This window comes from Monodelphis domestica, chromosome 1 (genome assembly GCF_027887165.1).
Source record: "Monodelphis domestica isolate mMonDom1 chromosome 1, mMonDom1.pri, whole genome shotgun sequence".
NCBI classification, from domain to species: Eukaryota; Metazoa; Chordata; class Mammalia; order Didelphimorphia; family Didelphidae; genus Monodelphis; species Monodelphis domestica.
The window spans coordinates 74,479,813-74,503,074 of record NC_077227.1 but is presented as its reverse complement, the minus strand read 5'-3'; the positions used below and the strand labels follow the sequence as shown (position 1 = coordinate 74,503,074).

At 44.1% G+C, this 23,262-nt stretch overlaps 1 protein-coding gene across 9 annotated transcripts in view; it reads left to right on the top strand.

The window, feature by feature from the left end:
- The window catches only part of OGDHL (oxoglutarate dehydrogenase L), a 72,857-nt gene extending 49,868 nt beyond the window's left edge, over positions 1-22,989 (top strand). For all 9 annotated transcript variants that reach the window (XM_007478629.3, XM_007478626.3, XM_007478630.3 and 6 more), the window contains 9 exons: positions 2,525-2,675; positions 9,604-9,731; positions 11,429-11,607; positions 13,447-13,518; positions 14,129-14,254; positions 16,042-16,114; positions 18,741-18,904; positions 20,149-20,300; positions 21,141-22,989. In XM_007478629.3, coding sequence (XP_007478691.1) covers positions 2,525-2,675; positions 9,604-9,731; positions 11,429-11,607; positions 13,447-13,518; positions 14,129-14,254; positions 16,042-16,114; positions 18,741-18,904; positions 20,149-20,300; positions 21,141-21,264 — 1,169 coding nt within the window. In that variant the 3' untranslated portion in view covers positions 21,265-22,989. The remainder of the gene's footprint in view (positions 1-2,524; positions 2,676-9,603; positions 9,732-11,428; positions 11,608-13,446; positions 13,519-14,128; positions 14,255-16,041; positions 16,115-18,740; positions 18,905-20,148; positions 20,301-21,140) is intronic.
- The last annotated feature ends 273 nt before the right edge of the window (positions 22,990-23,262 follow it).

The following is a 23,262-nucleotide window of genomic DNA, read 5'->3' as shown; positions in this document are numbered from 1 at the left end:
GTATTCCATCACCAACATACACCACAGTTTGTTGAGCTATTCATTCCCCAATCAGTGGATGTCCCCTTATTTTCTAGTGTTTTGCCACCACAAAGAGCGCAGCTCTGAATATTCTTGTACAAGTCTTTTTCCTTATGATCTCTTTGGGGTACAAACACAGCTGTGCTATGGCTGGGTCAAAGGATATGCACAATTTTCTATCCCTTTGGGCAGAGTTCCAAATTGCCCTCCAGAATGGTTGGATCAATTCACAACTCCACCAGCAATGAATTAATGTCCCTACTTTGCCACATCCCCTCCAGCATTCATTACTTTCCTTTGCTGTCACATTGGTCAATCTGCTAGGTGTGAGGTGATACCTCAGAGCTGTTTTGATTTGCATCTCTCTGATTATAAGAGATTTAGAGCACTTCTTCATGTGCTTATTAATAGTTTTGATTTCTTTAGCTGAAAATGACCTATTCATGTCCCTTGCCCATTTATCAATTGGGGAATGGAAGCCAAGGTTTTAGGAGAATCTACCACACATCCTTAGGCTCAACAGAATTCCTCTTGGCTCTCCTTGTTTTCTTGGCCTGGGCGTCCTCTCCCTCTTTCTGGGGCCCATTTTACAGTGGTTTTAGCTGAACTTGAGACACGTATGAAAAGCACACTGAGTCCATTTTCTCAGCCCCTGTAGAAATACTCTTCAGGTCCCTTAAGGGCTGTAATGACTCTTGGTAATGGGTTTATTAATTGTTGCTGGCATTTCAGCTTATTGGATGTGTTATTAATGGGAAGAGCCTGGTATATTTTGTGAGGGTGGCTTTGGATAGGCTCTGACACTCCAATTACATTTTCAAATGAAACTAATCCAATGAATTAATTTAAGGAGGATTAACAGCTGCTTTGGCACCTCCTGAAGAACCCTGGTTCCTGGCTGTGGAGATGGGGCAGGATGCATTAGGTGCCATGTTGGAATCAGCCACACAGGTTGGGAAGAGAGAAAAGCTTTAATTAGAGAAAGCCAATGGAGAATTCTCCTTATTGCCTAAGGATGGGGAGAGAAAGAGTCATGGCTTTGAGAACTGATCTCTCTGCCTGTGTCCCTACTGTCAGAGCCTGGCCATGCTGGGACCAAAGTGCCTTCAACATCCTTGAGGAGACACAGTCACATGGAGCTCCATATTTAGGCTATTTAGTCCCTTCTTGTTCTTAGTTACAGGCAGCTAGGTGACACAGAGGCTAGAGAGCCAGGCCTGGAGTCATCTTCCCAAGTTCAAACCTGGGCCCAGACACTCACCAGTGGTATGACCCTTGGTAGGTCACTTAACCCTATTTGCCTCAGTTTCCTCATCTGTAAAATGGAGAAGAAAATTCTTTGCCAAGAAAACTCCAACTGGGGTCATGAAGAGTCAGTCATGACTAAACAACAAGTCTTCAGTTTTTTAGTTTTTTTATATGTTAGCCTAAAACTGATCAGTTCTATTTTCATTTGACTTGCCTGGTTGTAATGGACAGAGTGATGGTTTTGGGGTCATTATCCTTGATTCTTTTCTAAACTTGGTGACTTTGGAAAAGTCACTTAACTTCTTAGTGTCTCCAGGCAACTTGATTAGATTGTAAATTGCAGAAAGGTTGCTGATCTGCCTTGACAGAAGGAATTTCCTCACTCAGGACCTTCTTGTGACCCAAGAAATTGCAGAGCTAGTCCTATTCCATCCCATTTTCTTTTCCTTTTTCTCAGACCCTTATTTTCTGCCCTAGTAGCAACTTTAAGACAGAAGGGCAAGGGCTAGGCAAAAGGAGTTAAGTGACTTGCCCAGGGTCATACAGCTAGTGTTTAAGGTCATATTTGAACTTGAGTCCCCCTGACTCCAGCCTCATCTCTATCCATTGTGCCATCCAGCTGTCCCTAGTCCTTTATTTCCACTGTCATTTGGGATTTCTATTCCCTCTTTTATATGTAGACGTGTGTAATACATATATCAAATGAGAGATGGAGACATGGCAGAGAGATGGACAGGCAGGATACAAAGTACAGAGAAAGATATCAGAGAGAGTAAGTGGGTGCAAATGTGGGAAATGTTCACAGGATCCAAGATCTTGAACTGTAAAGGACCTCCGAAGCCATCGAGTCCAGAACTTCCATTTTACAAATGAGAAAACAAGCTCAGGAAGGTTGTCAGTCGCTCTAAGGTCACACAATAAGTCGTAGAGGTGGAATTTGAACCCAAATCCTTTAGCTCCAAAGTCAGTATTTTTTTCCCCACTGAAAAATAGGCAGATTAGAGCCCCTTCCTCCTCTCTCCCCAAACATGAGGCCACAGTTTAGGCCCCAGAGTCCATCTATGCCTAGGGCTGGTGACCTCCCAACAGCCCTCTGTGGTTGTGGAGTTGGGAGCCATGTTCAGCCTTGGTCCAGCCGGCCAGGTTGGCATTCCCAGCGCCCTGGGCTGGCCTCAAACCGGAGTCTGCGATGGGAAACTTCAGGCTTGAGAAGCCAGCCTTGGCCTCTCTGGCTTGCCTTCTCCCCCTCTTGTAGGCCTCTCTCGTATCCTGAAAAGTCGAGTGGAGATGGTCAAGAATCGGATAGTGGACTGGGCTCTGGCCGAATACATGACCTTCGGCTCCCTCCTGAAGGAAGGGATCCACGTGCGTCTGAGTGGGCAGGATGTGGAGAGGGGCACGTTCAGGTGAGCCGTCCTGGGGGGAGAGGGTTAATGGGGGCGTCTCCCCTCTCGCTCGGGTACCCTGAAAGCTGGAAGAAGTGAAACCGCTGACCAAGAGCTCATATTAGCCAAATCTAATCTAATCTAGCAACGCCTCACCTATCCAGGACGTTTCTAAGAATCAGAACGAGATCGGAGATGACCCCGCGGGGCCAAAATGAAGGTGGCTTGACTGCTGGAGCTTCCCATGCTTTATTCTTAGGAGAGTCCCTGGAGCCCACCGCCAGCGCCCATGCAGTTAATAGTCTCTTACTTTGCTAACTCTTCTAACAAAGTGAATGATCTAACTTTCCAGCCCATAGCAAACGGGGAGCGGCAAATGAGAAGGGGTAAAAGGGACGCTCTAGGTACATTGCCAGCAGGGATAAGTGACCCCCGAGAATAAGCAAATGATAACAGCCCTTCCATCATAGGGTTCAAGTCTTCACGGCCATTCCTGAATTCTATAGCTCGATGTTAATCATGATCTTGAGACACCAAGAGAAGATTCATTTACGTTTAGCATAGTCTGCTTAAGAAGGCAGGGAAAGCTTTTTGTTGTTCATTTTTTGAAAATCCTCACCTTCCATCTTAGAATCAATACCATGAATTGGTTCTAAAGCAGAAAAATGGTAAGTGACTTGCCCAGGGTCACAAGGCTAGGAAGTGTCTGAGGCCATATTTGAACCCAGGATTTCTTACCTGTAGGTGTGGCTCTCTGTCCACTGAGCCACTCAGCTGCCCCCTTAAAGTCACTTCTAAAAATTTCAGATGATCACTGATCTGTCTTGACATCCTGATCCCAAAGTAGTTTATTTTCTTTCTTTCTTTTTTTTTAAACCCTTACCTTCCATCTTAGAATTAATACTGTGTATTGGTTCTAAGATAGAAGAGTGATAAGGGCTAGGCAGTGGCGGGTAATGAGTTGCACAGGATCATGTGAGATCTAAATTAATGTCTAGCAACTCCAAACATTAATTTTATAAAGTTTATTAATAATCACTTGAAGTAGAAGGAATAAAAAAGGAAACAGAAGTTTAAAAATCCCTGATTATTTAACAAAATTTAGACCACGTGACGAAGTTCTCCTTGCCTGTTTAAAGAGTCCGCTCCACCAAAGCTGAGCTAAGACAAGAGAGTGAGAGGTGGGGCTACATCAAATGTATATCCTCCACACGTCAGCACGAAACGTGAGGCGAGTGGGGTCCTGGGAATTGTAGTTTTAGGGTAACAGATTCTAATTACACAATCACAAAGCTAGGAAGTGTCTTAAGCCAGATTCGAGCCTAAGACCTCCTGTCTCTGGGCTTGGCTTTCAGTCTACTGAGCCACCCCACTGCTCCCTGGAAATTTTAATGTTATGTTAGAAAAAATTCTATTCAGTTAAAAAATATTTTTGATATTTGAAAATATAGCTGATATTCTTTGATTCTGCATAACTGACATTTTACTGTGATAACAATTCCTTATATTTTTAAGGTGCTTTGAACATTTTCCCATATTAATCCCTCATGACAACCCTATGGCCATTATTCCCTCTTTGCAGATGAGGAAACTGAGGTCTAGAAAGATTAGGCAGGAGTATATGCCCTCTGGAGCAGAGACGGGACTCCTGAATCCCAGCCTAGGTCTCTGGACCCCTGCAGCATTGGAGTGAGCAGCATCCTTGCCCTTGACCGCCCTGGCCTGGGATTCTCTCTCATCCTCTGTCCCAAGTCCCAGGTCTTCTTGTTGCTGAACCAGGGTCTTAAGGTACTCCCACGCCACCATGTCCTCCCCAGAGAAGGCTCATTACCGGGCTGAGATGTTAACGAGAGCTCCCTTCCTCTTCTGCTCAGGGGGTGTGCAGTCTCTGCTGTCTCCACTGAGCTGCCAAAGGGTCCGAGGAGCCCCATAATCCTCCCTGCTTGGGCAAGTGACCGAAGAGCTGACCATATTGGAAGGATTCACTCAGTTAGCCTTGATCATTACTCGGGAAGCTAATGGGCTACAGTAATTGCTTCAGTCATCTCTATTTAGATAATGGGCTCCCGTGATGCTGATAGATGGAGCTTGACAGCAGGGTTACGGCATGAGAGGGGGACGGGCAGGGAGTGGACCAGTCAAGGCTGAAGACATAGTCGGTCCTGAGAGAGGGCTTTTCGGTAGAAGATGGTACCAAGGCAACCCACTTCCAGCCGTGGGAAGACTGGATGCCATTTGGGCTTCTAATGCCACTCTCCCAGCCCTGCTATTCCTGTTCTTGTAAACAATGGCAGAGCAGGAAGGAGACCTCACAGATCCCAAGATCATGGTGGTGTGATGGTGGTGGCGAGAACCAGGGGAGGGAGGAAGTTGTCTGAATAGTTGTGCAATGGGAATAAAGACTCTTCAGGGCCAGAACTATGGATCTGTGCTGTCGGGCAGTGCCTTCATCTATAAGGCATCCTAGAGATGCTCTGGGCTAGCTCGTGTCTTCTTATCCATTCTCACCACCTCCAGGACCTTCCTCCATGAATGACTCTTCTCCCTCTTCTCTTGGGAATCTTTGGTTCCCAACCTCCTCCACAGGTGGAACAAACCCAGTCCAATTTCTCTCATTCTTAAAACAAAAAAGAACATTTTCCCTGTATTCCGGTCATCCCTTCAAATGACCTTTATCTCCCTCTCATCCTCCTTGCTGCCAAATGACTAGAAATATTCTATGCTTCCACTTTTCTCCATTCATTCATTCTTTAATAATAGGTAGCCTTTATATAGGCCTTAGGGGTTACAAGGCCCTTTACAAATGTTAACTCATTTTATCCTGCTAACAACGCTGTGAAGTAGGTGCTGTTAATAACCATTGCCATTTTACAGTGGAGGAAACTGAGGCAGACAAAGGTTAAACGACTTGCTCAGGGTCACGTAGCTAGGGAGTTTTTGATGCTGAATTTGAACTCGGACTTTCTAACTCCAGGTCGCACTCTGTCCATTGTGCCACCTAAGCACCTCTGCTTATTATTAGATTAAATTAATTACTAAATTATTGTACATTATATCATAAAATGTTTAAAAACAAATAAATCAATAATAGGTAATTAAGATGAATTGTGTTATTCCTTAACATGTGGGTAGCTAGGTTGCACTCAGGACTGGAATTAGGAAGACTCATCTTCTAATGCAGCGGTTCTCAAGCTCTCAATTTGTAGCAATGAGAATACATCATGCATATCAGGTATTTACGTTCCGAATCATAACTGTAGCAAAATCACAGTTTTGAAGTAGCCACCAAAATAATGGTTTGGTTTGGGGTCACTGCAACATGAGGAACTGCATTGCAGGGTCACGGCATTAGAAAGGTTGAGAACCACTGTTGAGTTCTGAGTTCTGAGTCCTGAGTTCAAATCTATCCTCACTTAATGCTGTAACTCTGGGCAAGTTTCTTAACCTTGTTTGCCTCAGTTTCCTTATCTATAAAACAAACCGGAGAAGAAAATGTTTGCCAAGAAAACTCCAAATGGGGTCATGAAGAGTTGGGCACAACTAAACAGCAACACTCTTTTCTTTTTTTACTGAATAGATTCCCTTGGGCTCCTAATTGTCCACTGGGGCGATTGTCTAAGGCCTCTCAGTTCTCCTTCTTTTTGATTTCTTTGCACCATTTAATACTGTGGAATCCTTCTCCCTTCTTAATGTTCTCACCTTCACTACCTTAGCTTTCCCTCCAAAGGCTTGTCCCTCCTTCTGACTTCTCTATTCCCATTAGTCACGAGGTAGTGTGTCTTACCGGATGAAGAGCCAGGAACACGTGGGTTTAAGTCTTACAACTAACATAGTGACTGTGTGACCCTGGGTAAGTCACTTAACTTCTTTGTGCTTTAGACAGTTTTCAGAGTCGCTGAGGAGTCGACCCATGTTGGTAGACGGAGTTCCCTCACCTGAGAGTTCTCTATAACAGTCCTTCTCCCAGTTCTCCCATTCCACACTGAGGCTAACAAGCTCAGGCTCATCTTTGCCTTTTCCCTCTCTCTCACCCCTCCTATCTAAGCAGCTACCTCTTGGCCCCGTCCCCATAAACCCTCACTGTAGTTCTGGTCCTGCACTGACCTCAGTTTCCTCCCTCTCAGGACATTATCCCAAGGTCATTCCATGTTCTTCTGTCTTCAGTCAATCTCCCTTATTCAAAGACGTGTCCAACCCAGCCCTCTTCATGCACTTGCCATGGTGTTCAGAATGGAGACCAGCTTCTTCGTTGGACATCGAGGACCGTCTACTTTTTCTGTGTTTCTGTTCTCAACTTACATCACCTTATCCTTTTTTTAACCCCTTACTTTCTGTAGTAACACCTCTCAGACAAACAGAAGGGTCTGTGTTGGGCAAATGCGGTTAAGTGACTTGCTCAAAGTCACACAGTTAGGACATGTCTGAGGCCAAATTTGAACCCAGGTCCTCCTGACTCTAGGCTTGGCACTCTATCCACTGTACTATCTAACACCCGCATTTTTTTCATTTTTACCATGAGTTGTTACCAGGCAAGTCTCTCCCCTTCTGTACAGATGCATCTGGCCTCTAAAATCAAAATACAAGATGCTTCATTTATTCCTAGCTTGTTGGACAGAATTCCAAACTGTCGGGATAATTTTGAATGACAGTAATCTCCCAGTTAGATGACCCTTCAGTTTGCCATTCTGTCTTGCCAATACTGTGTATTGGCTCCAAGGCAGAAGAAGACTGGTAAGGGCTAGGCAATGGGGGTTAAGTGACTTGCCCAGGATCACACAGATAAGAAGTGTCTGAGGCCAGATTTGAACCTAGAACCTCTCGTCTCTAGGTCTTGCAGCCATTAGAACTCTGGACCCACTTTATTATCCCCATTTTCCAGAGGGGGAAGCTGAAGCTTAGGGAGATGAAATGATTGTCCATTAGCCAGGCAGCTAACAAGGTCTGGAGCTGGGTTCTGACTCCAAAGCCAGTGTTCTCTTCATCACTCTTTGGCTTCTCTTGACTCTTGTTGTGCCATTGAGCACAATTGCTGTCTATCCCTCCTTGCTCGCAGCATGATGCCTGGCACGTAGTGCATAATAAATGCATGTTGCCCGCTGCCCCCTGAGCTCTGAGTCATCCAGACCGCTGAGCCCAAGTGCTCAGTACTCAACTGCATTCAGCTCTTCAGGCTGAAAGGAAAAAATACAGCATGACCTAATGGAAAGAAGGCTGGAGCAGGACTTGGAGAACCTGGGTTCAAAGTTCAGCTCTGTTGCTTACTGCTTCTATGACTTTGGGTAGGTGGGTAGAGGCAGTTTGGTGGTGCAGTAGAGAGAGTGCTGAGCCTGGAGGGAGAAAGACCTGAGTTCAAATTCATCCCCTGACCTTTCCTAGCTATATAAACTTGGGAAAACATGTCTGCCTCAGTTTCCTCAGCTGCAAAATGAGTATTATAATTCTAGCACCTATCTCCCAGGGTGTTTAGGAGGATCAAATGAGATAATATTTATAAAGCCCTCAGTCCAGTCCCTGGAACACAGCAGGTGCTTAATAAATGTAGATTTCCTTCTTTTCTTCCTACTTAGCCTCGGTGGGCCTTTTTCCTGATGTGTAAAATGATGGGGTTGGAGTAGATGGCCTCTAAGTCCCCTTTCACCTCTTAATCGATGCTCCTACAATCTGCAGATTTGATAAGCATGCATTCTTTGTCTTCATGTAAGGCAGGGAGAAAAATGTTGAGGAGGAGAGGGTCTCAAGTCCAAAGCTCTGAGGCATATACGACAACACTCTTTGGGTAAGCTGGTCCAGTTAGCTACAAGTTGGTCTGACTGTTCCATTGGCAAATACAGCTCAACCAGTTGAGGACCTGTTGTCTCTCCTTCTACGAGAATCCTTTTCTGATCCCTTTCAATGCCTTTGTCTCTGCTGATTTTCTCCATGGTATTCCATCTATATCTTATTTGTATGAAATTGTCTCCCCTGCTAGACTGTGAGCTCCTTGAGAGCAGGGACTGTCTTTTCTTTCTTTGTCATCTGAAAGCTTAGCAGAGTACCTGATACATAGCAGGCACTTAATAAATGCTTACTGATTTCTTTTAGTATCAATTATAAGAAGAGTGGCAAGGGCTAGGCAATCTAGGGGTTAAGTGACTTACCTAGGGTCACACAGCTAGGAAGTTTCTGATGCCAGATATGACACCAGGTCTGGAGCTAGAGCTAGTAGCCAGTGTGCTACCTAGCTGCCTATAGCTCATTATTGACTGACTAAGCATTGGGTGGTAGAGGAGAGTTGGTTGGGGGCTGGGAGAGGAGATGATACAAAGATGTCAGTATGCTGCATTGGAAAGAAGGGATGCATTTGGGATCAATATATTTGAGTTCATGTTCTGCCTCTGCCTCTCCCTGCCTGTGTAACCTTGGACAAGTTACTTTATCTCTCATTATCTGTAAAATGACTTTTAAGTTCCCTTCTACCTCTGAATTTAGGATCCTATGTGTAAGGCATGGCACCTGCTTTTAAGAAGTTTGGAGCCTAGCTGAGGAATCATGACATGGGAAAAGTAGGAGAGGAAGGGGGCTATAGGTAGCCAGGGAGAGCAGGAAGTTCAGGGAATGCTTCCCAGAGAAGGGAAGAGTCTAACTGGATCTCAACAGCAAATGCATTTGACCTCTGTGGTCTGATAACTATGGGAGATCTGATTGTAGCCCTCTTGAAGTGAGGAGCCTTCCCAGTGGTAAGGGGGGAAATGGCGATATTCTAGTAGCTAGCTGTCCGGAGTCCAGGGAATTTCATCCGCCTTTTTGTGGGAGACCTTGAGGAGTCAGAGGAGGGAGTTTTTTCAATGAGTATCTTTTGAGGACTTGCTATATCCCTAGTTCTGAGGATGGGTTGAATAGGAAGACCAAAAAAAAAAAAAGATAGGATTTGGTCCCCAACTTCCAATTCTGTTTCTGTTTGTTTTTGCAGTCACCGGCACCATGTGCTACATGACCAGGAAGTTGACCGGAGGACATGTGTCCCTATGAATCATCTGTGGCCTGATCAGGCCCCCTACACCGTGTGCAACAGCTCCCTCTCAGAATATGGAGTCCTGGGTGGGTCTGGGCTCTTGCTTTGGATGGGTCATGACAAGGGGGTATTGGGAGGGTAGCAGACCAATTAGGAGGTACTACAACAGTCTCCTTGGGATATTATGAGCCATTGCGGGGATGGAACCAAGAGATCATTTGAGGTGTTCTTGGCAGAATTTGGCAACTTTTGAGAGAGAAGTTGTGAGGAGTGGGAAAAATCAAAGATTGGGGTTTTTAGCCAGAGTGAATAGGAGAATAGCATTATCCTTAGAATCCTAGAAATGGGAAGCCCAAAGGCAGAACTGCTTTAGGGAGGGAAAGATAATAAGTCTGCAGAGGACAGAATATCAATTATCTATTTCTGCTTAGAATTGTCTTTATGAGATATTTTGGTCCATTCCCCTGTCCTTAGTATGGTACGGTGGGATGAGCACTGGTTATAGAACTAGAGGATCTCAGTTCATTTACTATCTTATAACCGTAATGACTTCTCTAGTCCTCAGAATTCCTCATGTGTAAAATGAGGGGATGGGCTAGATGACCTCTTCCACCTCAAAAGCTATGATCTGATGACCTAGTCCCAAGCTTCCCCCAGACAAAATTTAAGAGTTGACATTGTTTAAAAAATCTATTCTGATATTGTCTCTTCCTTCCTAGATCCTTCTATCCCTGAGGGTTTCCCTTACATACAAATATGCCCACATGTGTACATGTGTGAGTTCATATACATATTTACCTAAAAATGAATAGAGGCCTAGGGAGTGGCATTTGCTGTTAATAGCCACCCTGATAGGCTCTCCCAGATATAGTCTGCTGGATATATTCTCCTGGAACTTTTCCCTAAGTGGAGCAGGGCCAAGCATTGGCTTTCAATACCTAATGGTGGGGGTCAATTAGGTGAGTCAATGGATTGAGAGCCAGGCTCAGAGATAGGAAGTCTTGGGTTTAAATATGACCTCAACCATTTAATAGTTGTGTGATCCTGGTCAAGTCACTTAACCCTCATTGCTTAACCCTTACTGCCCTTCTGTATTGGAACTAATACACAGTATGGATTCTGAGATGGAAGGCTAAAAAAATACCTAAAGGTGTGTCTGGCTAGTTGGCAGCCTGGTTCCTGCTTTTGTTTCATCTTTAGGGATGGCTATCCTGAATTTTTTAATCATAGCTTGCCAACCTGGCAAGGCACTTGACTGGGCTGTGTATTTCATGGGCTGAGTCCCCAGGGTAGAGAAGAGATTGGATGAGGAGAAAGAAGGAGGTCAGCTGCAGGTTTGCCATGCTAAGCCATGATGGGAGAGCTGACATCTTTTTCAGAAAGGGAATGAGCCTTGCACCCAGATCTGGTGCTTTTTTGCTTGCAGAACACAAGACTTGGGGCTAGGATGGAAGCAGCCTCTGGTGTGTAACACGTCTACCTGGTACTGACATTAGGCACCAAAGATGTGCTTCAGGCACAGATGACTCTCATCAATAGCTTAACCATTTCCACAAATGGACACAGCTTTGAAATTAGCTCAGAGGTGAGTTGGAGCTTTGAGGTGAAAAGATTTTCAGACTGAACCAGCGTCACTGACAGACTTGGCAATGGGAATCTCTACTTGTGATATCTGGGCAGAAGAGACTAGAGCAGGACTTGATAGGGAGATTAGCTTAGGGAAGTACAAGGAAGGTAAGGATGGTTCCTTCACTGACTGTCTCTTCATGTCACTGGTGTTTAGGGTTTGAACTTGGCTTCGCCATGGCCAGTCCCAATGCTCTTGTGTGTTGGGAAGCCCAATTTGGTGACTTCCATAACACTGCTCAGTGCATCATCGACCAGTTCATCAGTTCCGGCCAAACCAAGTGGGTACGGCACAATGGCATCGTGTTACTCCTGCCCCATGGCATGGAGGGCATGGTAAGGCAGCTGGGTCTATGTGGGATTGGTGGGGAGGGGAGGGAAAGGAAGGGAGAGTGCACAGTGGAAAGCAGGGGAAAGAGGCCATGGCAAGAGCTTTTTAGGAGATGTCAGTGGGGCGTATGTTTACTTATGGCTTCTCTTCATCATAGACGAGTTCACAAATCCTATAATAACTTGATGAAAGGCAATGACTAGAGTTGTGACTAGAGAGCCTTGAAACCAGGTAGTCCTAGCCTCTCACATAAATTGGCATCCTATAAGCAAGTCACTTAATATTTCAGTGACATAACTCTTAAGACTGTAAGCTGTGGAGAAAGTAATTTAATAAGGATAATTTCCTCAATCCATTTTACATGAAAGGGGTTGGTTTTTTCCCATCAATTTAGTAAACATCTATAGTCCATATTCTTATAATGAGATCTCTCCATAAAGAAAATCATAACTATATATAAAACACAAATTATAGGTAACTATGATATATGTGACTATTTGCATATAGCATATATTATATGTGACTATATTGTCACATATATTATATTTTATGCATAACATATATAACTATATCATATGTTATGCATGACTATATAGAAAACATTTAACTATGCAACATGTAATTTTCTATATAATTGTTTATATGTGATTATATTATATTTGACTATATATACAGTTCTATAATATATATACATACATATATAACTTGAATATACACATATAAAACTATATTTTTATGGAATATATATTTTTATATATACACATGATTATCTATATTTATACTATTTACATGTACACATGAGCTCTTCAGTGCTTTGATGGATCTGAGATCTCGGTGATCAAAGTGTACCCGCTAGCCATGTAGATTGTAGCTCATCCACCCTTGCCTTTCACATAGGACTCTTGTTCATGTCTCTTGTAAATCCAGCATGCATCCCAGTGCAACTGTAGGTCTTCTTCTGTCCCTGGATATTTCATGGATATCAGTGACACATGTGGTCTCTCCATCAGCCACTGCTTTTCTCAGGCCACCTTTATTGTTTACCTTCAGCTCACTGTATATTGGTTCCAAGGCAGAAGGGCTGTAAGGGCTAGGCAATGGGGGTCAAGTGACTTGTCCAGAGTCCGGCACCTAGGAAGTGTCTGAGGCCAGATCTCCCATGTCTGGGACTTGCTGCCAATCCCCTGAGCCACCCAGCTGCCCCTAGAGCAGACCATTTATTGACTTTCTGTCCTTCTTTAGCATTAAGCACAGTGTCTGGCACATAGTAGGCATTTAATAAATGTTTATCAACTGGATGACCAACAGAGTCTTACAACAAACTTGTGAGGTTAGTGCTATTATTATCCCCATTTTACAGAAGCCAAAACAGGCTAAATACTTACCAGGGTCACGATGTTAATAAGTATGTGAGGCAGGATTATGAACTTGAATCTTCCTGACATTAAGTTCAGCACTCCTGATTCTAACTCTGACACAGCTGTGTGACCCTGAGCAAGTCAATCTTGTTGAGTCTCAGTTTCCTCATTTATAGAATGGGGATAATAACAGCATCTACCTCACAAGGTTGTTTCTAGGATCAAATAAATAATCCGTAAAGCATTTTGCAAACTTTGAAGTGCTGTTATTAGCAGCTTTTTTATTATAATTCATATTATTAATTAGTTGTGGTTGTTCCTTTTTGATAAGCCTTTCCTAGCTATATCTAGAGCTAAAGCTTCTTCAGGTCAGGGACTGAATCCTTTCTCCCAGAGACTGTAGCGCCCTCTCCTCAAACACAGCAGCAGCTCAGCACCCAGGGACGCTTAGTAAATCTTAGGTGAAGGAATGACCGTCATTTTCAGGGCCCTGAACATTCTTCTGCCCGACCAGAGAGGTTCCTGCAAATGAGCAATGATGATTCAGATGCCTATCCGGTAAGTCCTGAGCCTTGGTGCCTGCTTTGCCTTTCGTTACTCCCCAGGGTGTTTCTTGGCCATTGGGGACCAATGGGTTTCCTTCCTTCACAAGGTCTCTGATTCCTGACCTTTGCTGAATCAATAAGAACCGCAGGTTCCTTCTTCTCCACTGACCCCACAGGTTGTGATTTCCTCTTTAGATCTAGGGTTGTGGCCCTAAATATCCTAGTGCGGAAGAGAGGAGCACCCATGAGGAAAGGCAGAGGGCAAAGGGCCATTTGGGTGCTGAAGGCCAGCTATCATTTTTTCCATTTTGCTTCTGCCTGGACCTGGCTGGGTAGGAGTTGAGACAGTTTCCTGGGAAGGGAAGGGAGCCCAAAAGTAAGGGGGAAGGCAGACCCGGGAGTCAATGTACAGAATACAGAAGGATGGAATATTGGGAAAAATTTTCAGGTAAAACTCACTAGGAGTGGGAGGGAATAGGGAGAGAAGGGAGAAGAAGGGAGGTCTGGATCCTCCTCCTCTTCCTTCAGTTGACACCCCTTTGTCTGGATAAAGGATGAGAGAGGCCTCACTGGGGTGGGAAGTGAGTATGGAGGGGTTTCTCAGGTGGGCCTTCTGCTCCCAGGAGTTCAGTGACGACTTTGAGGTGGCGCAACTCTATGATTGCAACTGGATTGTGGTCAACTGCTCCACACCTGCCAACTTCTTCCATGTGCTCCGAAGGCAGATTCAGCTTCCTTTCCGAAAGCCGGTGAGTGGAGGGGAGGGGGGTCCTCTGAAAATTTCTGAGGCCTTGACGGATTCTTTTTCAGAGCGCTAGGGAGAACCTGGAATTTTAGGTTCTTGTGGGTTTTTAAAAAAGGGTTATTGAGGGGTAGCACCAGGCCTTGAGATGGGAGGTCTTGGGTTCAAATATGACCTCAGATACTTCTTAGTTATGTAGCCCTGGGCAAGTCACTTAACTCAGTTCTTGCCACTCTCCTGTCTTAGAATTGACACTAAGACAGAAAGTAAGAGTTAAAAAAAAAACAAAAGGTTATTGATATCTTTTATTCTTAGATGTGAATGTACTGTCTCTTCTTTCCTACCCAGAAAGTCATCCTTTATAACAAAGAAGAAAGAGGTGTATGTGTGTGTGTGGGGAGGGGCGGGGGATTGGGAGAACCAATATATCAACCAAGGTCTGACAGTATATAAAATGATTTTTCCCATCTTCCCCTATAGTCCCTGCAAAGGAGGGAGGGAGTTTCATTCTCCCATCCTTTCTTTGGGGCCAGGCTTGGTCATTATAATGACACAGGATTCAGTTTCATCAGTCTTGCATTTTATTGGTGAAGCAACGTCCTGAGCTGCTGTGGGATCGATGTAATCTAGTTCTCCCTTAGGAAGTTGCCCTGAATTCCCCTGGAATTATCTCGTGCCTGCCTGATCAATCTTTTCTTTTATTATACTGTCATGGAGGGGGAGGAAAGAGGAGAGAGAGAGAGAGACAGAGAGACAGAGACAGAGACAGAGACAGAAAGAGAGAGAGAGAGAGAGAGAGAGAGAGAGAGAGAGACAGAGAGAGAGAGAGGAGAGAGAGAGAGAGACAGAGAGAGACAGAGAGAGAGAGAGAGAGAGAGAGAGACAGAGAGAGAGAGACAGAGAGACAGAGAGAGAGAGAGACAGACAGACAGAGAGAGAGAGAGAGAGAGAGGATAAACTCCCGTCTAGAATAAAGCCATTGATAGAGTACGAGGGTCCCCCTCACATCCTAACACCTAGCTGTATTTGTAAAGTGCCAAAGGTTTTCACATCCATTATCTCATTTAATTTTCACAACAGCATGCTAACAGAGGTAGGCAGGAGTGTGCTGGCAAATGCTTAACAACCACCTCTCTTGAAAAGAAAGCATTCACATAACATAGCTTTAAGTTTCATCTATTTGAGGAACATCATCTCCATCACTCTCTCAAGTCTAGACAATCAACAAAATAATAAATCAAGCCCTGATTTGTAGAGCTTCCCAATTTCTGAGGTGTAAATGGCAGATTTTTAGGCTGCAAAGAATGGAAGGAGGAGAAGGACAGCTTGATTGTATTTTGCTGGTTTGTAGAAATCCAGAGTTTCTTCCTCTGTAAAATGGTTTTGATACCACTACTACTGCGCTATCCTACCTTGCTTGAGATATAATGTGTGAATGCGCTTTGGAGGATTTTTATCTCAGTCCAAGTGCACCATGTGCCATTGGGATGTGGAGGATGTGGACAACTCCTCCACTCAACAGGACAGGAGTGGGAGGGGGAAGGAGGGAGGGAAGGGGATAAGCATTTTTTACACAGCACCTACTATGTGCTAAGCACTTTACAAATATCTCATTTGTTCCTTTTGATAACCCTGGGAGGTAGGTGCTGTTATTATTACCACTTTGCAGTTGAGGAAACTGAGGCAGATAGCGGTTGTGACTTGGTCAGGGTCACACAACTAGGAAGCTTCTTGGCAGTAAACCCAGGGCTCTATCCACTGAGTCACCTGGCTTGGACAACATTTCTCTTCCAGCTAATCATCTTTACTCCCAAGTCCTTGCTGCGGCATCCAGAGGCTAAATCCAGCTTTGATGACATGGTGACTGGTAAGCACCTTTTTCGGAGGTTAAGGGAGGGAGGATGTCAGGTGTCCTTGAAGATGGACTGGCTTGGAGGCGAGCAACCCAAAACCATGATGCATCCCACCCACCATGGGGATCCCTGAGGATATGTTGTTACACACTGGCAACGTGGCCAGCTCAGAGCCCCTAGAGGGTCTCAAAATCCAAAGAGATGAACTGGCCTCTGGGGGCTCCAGCTCCCCAGGTTGTGCCCAGGGAAGGGAGAGGAGGATGGGAGCCTGTCCAGAACTTTCTGCTGATGAGCAAAGAGGCCTCCTGGGTCCATATGATGAGCAGATAGGAAAGGTGCTTAGGGAGCTCCTATTCACTACTCAAAGCTGTATCCCAAGATTTGCAAGGAAAAATAAAGTCAGCCCCCAGATTGTTATAGAACTACCCATACAAGGCAATGATAATCACACAATGGCCACACGTGTAGCACAGACAGTGAGTGCCACGGGAACTTTGAGGAAGCAGATCCATGAGTGGCTTTGTGGAGGAGATAGGTTTGAATTAGGCCTTGAAGGCTGGGTAGACCTTCAGAGAGGCAGAGAGAGGGGAGGCATTCCTATCTGGGAGAACAGTAGAAGCCAAGTCTGCCTTTGGGTAGGATAAGCATTCCTCTTGCTCTTTGTTCTCTTGGCCTGGGAGTCCTCTTTTTCTTGTTGGCCCAGTAGGCAGTGCTCCTGTCTGAGCTCCTCAAGAAGGGATTTCGATGAGAACATCCTGTTTGATCCCCAAGTCCCTTTATAAACCCTTTTTAGGTCCCTTAAGGGCTGTAATGACTCCTGGTAATGGGCTTATTAATTGTTGCTGACATCAGCTTACTGGATGTGTTATTAATGGGAAGGGCCTGGTATATGTTGCAAGAGGAGCTTTGGATTGGCTATGACATTCCAATGGATCTGAAAACTTACTTTCTTTCTTTCTTTCTTTTCTTTCTTTCTTTCTTTCTTTCTTTCTTTCTTTCTTTCTTTCTTTCTTTCTTTCTTTCTTTCTTTCTTTCTTTCTTTCTTTCTTTCTTTCTTTCTTTCTTTCTTTCTTTCTTTCTTTCTTTCTTTCTTTCTTTCTTTCTTTCTTTCTTTCTTTCTTTCTTTCTCTCTTTCTTTCTCTTTCTTTCTTTCTTTCTCTCTTTCTCTCTTTCTTTCTCTCTTTCTTTGTCTTTTGTCCTTTATCTTTCCTTCCTTCCTTCCTTCCTTCCTTCCTTCCTTCCTTCCTTCCTTCCTTCCTTCCTTCCTTCCTTCCTTCCTTCCTTCCTTCCTTCCTTCCTTCCTTCCTGCCCCTCTCTTTCCCTCCCTCCTTCTTTCTTTATTTCATCTCCCTCCTTTCCTCCCTCCTTCCCTTATTTCCTTCTCGCCCTCCCTCCCTCCCTTATTTCCTTCCCCTAACCTTCTGCCTTAGAATCAGTACTAAGTATTTCATCCAAGGCAGAAGAACAGTAAGGATTAGGCAATTGGGTTTAAGTAACTTGCTTAGTTTCACGTAGCCAATAAGTGTCTGATGCTGGATTTGAACCCAGGACCTAGTTCTGTATCCACTGAACCACTTAGCTGACTCTGATCTGGAACCTTTATACCAGGACCTAGTGGTAACCCCCAAGCCGAATGCCATATGTATTGAAAATTATTTTGCCGTTTTCTGATAAATTCTCAGGGCTTCTTTGCTGGACTATAGTGTATGATTATATGACTTCCCCTTTCCTATCAGAACTAGGAGGTCCTGCCAATATGCACAGGTCCATGTTGGGGTCTGTGAGTCATTATAGGACCACAGATTTGAGTGGGAAGAGACCTTAGAGGTTAGCTGGCTCAACTCATCCATTTGACAAATGAAGAAACTGAATTTCAGAGAGGTTTAAATGACTAAGCAATAAGTGTGTAGACCTACTTTGTTTTGTCTTCTTACCCCTCATATAGTACTTGGCATTAAGAAATACTTGTTGAACTGAACTGAATTAACAAGTAAAAAGAAAGACCAGAGCCACAGCTATAAGGGAGCTTCCATTCCAGCTGGGGAGTCAAGACCTCTGTGCCTCACAAATGTCTAGAGAGAAATAGAAGTTGACTTTATATCACCAGGGACTAAGTTGTGGGGTTCTAACCCTTTCGGTCATCCGGTGGGAGGGTAGAGAATAGTGAGGTCACCATGGGTTGCATCTATTATGGAATCCTTTGTAAAACTGGATCTTGAAATATGGGGGCCATGTTTGAAGAAAATGGGTCCAGAATGGGTTGAGAAATAGACCCTTGTCATTAGTAACCAAAAAAGAAACCTTTAAGGTTCAAATGGAAGGAATAAAGCAGTCCTAGAAAGTGATAAGACTGACAGTTCTGCTCTGTGGATCTCAGTGTGTTTCTTTCCCTTAGGTCACTATGTGCTGTGTCCTCCTTCATCCCCTTTCTCTCTGTCTAGTTTGCAAAGGCCTGCCACTGGAGGCCACATCTGGCAGCTCTCATAACCCTGTGGCTTACCAGATGTATGTCTTGGGGAGGGAAGCAGCCAGGTATGGGTCTAGGACCATTGCTGGGAACTCTATTACCATGGTCACTGGGGCAGACTTCTGCAACGGGTATTTCAAGCAACATTGGCCATTAATGATGGTTTCTTGAAGGTACCAGCTTCCGACGGGTGATTCCTGAAGAGGGGGCAGCTTCCCAGGCACCCAGGGATGTGAAGCGTCTGATATTTTGCACAGGAAAGGTATTCTATGACCTTATAAAGGAACGGAAAAACCAGGATCTGGACAAACAAGTAGCTATTACTCGAGTAGAACAGGTAAGCAGTACTTGGCTAATCCTTCTATTAACAAGGGTCTTAGAGCTCTCTTGTGTGGATTTCTAGTCTTTGGACTACATAAAGGCATCTAGCCCACTCCTTCCTTCCCTTCCCTGTCCATAATACACACAAACTGTCATACTGCCTCCAGGAAGCCTAGAGAAAATAGGAAAAATCCTAGATTGGGAAACCTGGGTTTTCAGTTTTTGTTTTTTTAAACCTTTACCTTCTATCTTAAAATCAGTACTGTGTATTGGTTCCAAGACAGAAGAGCTGTATGGTCTAGGCAATGGGGGTTAAGTGACTTGTCCAGGGACACACAGCTAAAAAGGTATCTGAGTCAGATTTGAATCCAGGACCTCCTAGCTCTAGACCTGGTTTCCAAATCCACTGAACCAACTATCATTGGGAAACCTAGGTTCTTACATTAGCTTTGCCACTGAACTTCTGTGTGTTCTTGGGTAATGGAAGGAATAGCAAACACAGTCCCAGAAAGTGATAAGACTGACAGTTCTGCTTTGTGGATCTCAGTGTGTTTCTTTCCCTTAGGTCCCCTCCTCTGTGGGTCTCTGTATCCTTAGTTATAAAATGAGGAAGGTTGGATTAGATTAAAATAATAGCTAGTTATTTATGAAGCACTTTAGAATATACAAAGCACTTTATAAATATTATCTCAAGGGGCAGCTGGGTAGCTCAGTGGATCGAGAGCCAGGCCTAGAGGCGGGAGGTCCTAGGTTCAAATCTGGCCTCAGACACTTCCCAGCTGTGTGACCCTGGGCAAGTCACTTAACCCCCATTGCTTAGTCCTTACCTCTCCTCTTCCTTGGAGCCAATACACAGTATTGACTCCAAGATGGAAGGTAAGGGTTTAAAAAAATATTATCTCATTTGGTCCATCCCGGGAGGTAGGTGCTATTATTCATCCCATTTTATCATTCCTCTATAAATGACTTGCCAAGGGTCACACAGTGAGTGACTGAGACCAGATCTAAACTCAAGTCATTTTGACTGCAAGCCCGTCCATTGTGTCCCCTAGCCTGCTAAGACTGGTCACCATGAATATGCCCCTTTAGCCAGCAGCAACCTGTGTGTTGTGAATGGGAGATGTTGAGGCCACACAGAATGGTAGTAAGAGGACAGCTGATGGTGTTTTGCTGGTAACTTTGACTTTTTACTGGTAATAAGAAGTTCTTTTTATCTTTCACCCCTTTTTCATCCTTGGCCATTGTGCCCTTCTCCCACAGATCTCTCCCTTCCCCTTTGACCTCATAAAGCAAGAAGTTGAGAAATACCCAGAAGCAGAACTCATCTGGTGTCAAGAAGAGCATAAGAACATGGGCTACTATGACTATATCAGTCCTCGGTTTCTCACAGTCAGCCAGGCTCGGCCCATATGGTATGGCGCTTGCTGCAACAGAGCCGTCAGGGTGATGCCTGGGCAGTGGGCTGGATTTGATGGGACATCCGCCTTTGTGGTTTCCACCCGTGCTGGCAGTTCACTGGGAAGTGGAGAGAGATACACACTGACCGTAGATAATCAAGGACTAAGTCATGGAGATTCTGATCCGTAGTGCTAGAGGGAGGCACAGAATGCAGAGGTCTCTGGGCAGGGAATTCTTTCTAGAACTTGTTCGTGAAGGATGGGGGCCATATTGGAAGAATAGAAGCTGGAAACGTCAGTGGGTTGGAAGTACAGTAGACCAGAGATCCAGGAGACTTAATGACTTTGCAGGAGATCCAAGTGGAGGAGGGTTGTTTAACATATTAGATAATGGAGTCAGAATCCATAAAAAAGATTGTGACAGGCCACAGTGAAATTAATTAGGGATAAGAGTAAGATCTGCTTGCGTGCCAGTGACGGGCTTCACAAATACAAGGCTGGGGGCAAATGGGCAGGCAGCAGCCCTTCTGATAAAGATCTGGAGTTTTTAGTGACTACCAGTTCAGACTGAGTCAGTGATGAGATGTGACATCTAAAAAAAGGGAATTTAACTTCAGGTCCAGTGAGTGTGGTGTAATATCCATTCCTTTATTCCCACAAAGAGGTGATGGATGGTCCCATCACACTCTTGGTGAGACCATATCTGCTCTATTATGTTCAGGTCTGACACCACAGTGTAAGAAGGAGATTGATAATCAGGTTTTCTGGACTCCAGTGCCTTTGAAGGCTGCTCTCACTAGACTTCCCTCCCCTAAGAAATTGCTTAGGGGTAATCACTGGTTTCTTATCCTCCAGGTATGTTGGCCGAGACCCAGCTGCTGCTCCTGCTACAGGAAACAAGAATGCTCACCTGGTATCCTTGAAAAAATTCCTAGACACAGCCTTCAATCTGAAGGCCTTTGACGGGAAGACGTTTTAGAGCCGAAGGACAGCATTGCTCTCTCTCTCCTCTGGGATGACTGAGTGATGATGAGATAGAGCGCATTCTGAAGATGAGACCATCCCAAGGAAGCTGGAAACGGGTGGTGGGCCAGCCTGTGGGTTTGGTTTTTCCTTTTTCAGTTGAGGCCCTCAGGAAGGCAGAGAGACCCAGACAGGTGCAGGTAGAAAAGGACTTTGGGCCAGGGTTTCATTCAGGGGCTTACAACACACCTTTGCGTCTCCCATCCTACCTGCAGGTTTAACTCTTCTTGGGTTCTCTTCTTGCCTCCTCAGTTAGAATCTTATCTATTTCTGAAGCCAATGGAAATGACTGGTTGGTTTAGACCAGCCTGCCTGCCTCTTGCCCTTTCTTTGCAGCCTGATGTGATTAAATGAATAAGCAGTAGATTAAAAGGAAACATTTTGTGTTCTTCTAAATGGGAATTTCAGCAATAACACCTGGGTGAAGCAAAGTAATGTTGGAGCAATTGTTTTTTTTGTACCCTGTTTTACAAGGCCACATAATATGAAGTCTGTCTACCCATGTGATCAGTGTGCCCAGGATTTAGTGTGTACCAAAGTAGAAAACAGAATTCATGTAGAAATAAATAGTGGTAAAGCAGATTTCCCCCTTGTCATTCTTTTTCTGGGCAAGGAACAGGGAAGGCAGAGAGAAAGAGGAAGAGATGGAGGAAAAGGGGGAGAAAGAGTCAGCGTCTGTGGCATCTCTCTGCTGGGCATCTAGTAGGTATCTAATGTTTATTGACTCGAAGAGGAATACAAACAAGAAACTGTCAGCACCTTTTTCAAAAGGACAAAATGCATGCTCTGAGCTTGAGTGTTCTCCCTCTGAGAGCCAAGGTTTGTGCGATGTTTTAAAACCTATTGGCATCTTTTTTTCTTGCCTTCTCTTGGTTTTACTCATTAGTAGATGACTGGAAAAGTTACAGAAGAAGATTGTGGTGCTCTTTTAAATGATTTTAGAAATCAAAGGGAAAATAAAACCAGGCTGCAGTTAGGAATTTAAAATCCTTTAAGTCTCAAAAATGCGCTTCTGAATATGAAAGAATGTTTCTCTTTGTTGTAAGTTATTTACCACTCTGGAAATCAAATCTATTAAGACTATTTTTGCTAGTGAGCGATATATTTGACCTTTACATTTGAGAGGTTTCCAGATCTATGCTTTTATTTGTACAAGGGAACTGTCAGTTTAAAAATTCCCTTCACTCTCTGTAACTTTATAGTTTTAGAGAATTGCTTGGGGCACTGAAAGATGATTCAAATCAAAATCATAACCTAGTTGTCTGTGTCAGAAGCAGGTTTTGAACACAAGTCTTCCTGACTCTTAAGTCTAGTGTTCTAACCCTTTAAATTCAATACCGTAGGACAAGGAGATGCAGTGGATAGAGCCCCGAGTCTGGAATCAAGATGACTTGTGTTCAAATCCTGCCTTAGGACATTTACTAGTTATGTGTCCCTGAGCAAGTCACAACCTCTGTTTGCCTCAGTTTCCTCATCTATATAAAGTGGGACTAATAAAAACACCTACCTCCCAGGGGTATTGTAAGAATCAAATGAAATAATATTTGTTTTTTAAATCTTAAATTAAAAAAAAACTTTAATTGTCATGCAAAACACGATTCCATATTGGTCATTGTTGTAAGAGCAAACTCAGTACATAACCAAAACCCCAAAATAAAACCACAACTACATTGATGTGAAAGATGACTCCCACAGTTCTTTCTTTGGAAGATAATATTTACAAAGTGCTTGGCAGAGTGCCTGGCACATAATAGATGCCGGATAAAAGTTATATTACTACTATTATGTTAAAATGTACCACGTAAGGAGTCAGAACACCCAGTTAAAATCCTACCTCTGACACTTATTACCTTTATGGCCTTAGGCAAGTCATGATCTCCCTGAGTCTTAGTTTTCCTAATCTGTAAGATGAGGGGGTTGGCCTAATGGCCTCTGAGGTCGCTAGATCAGATCG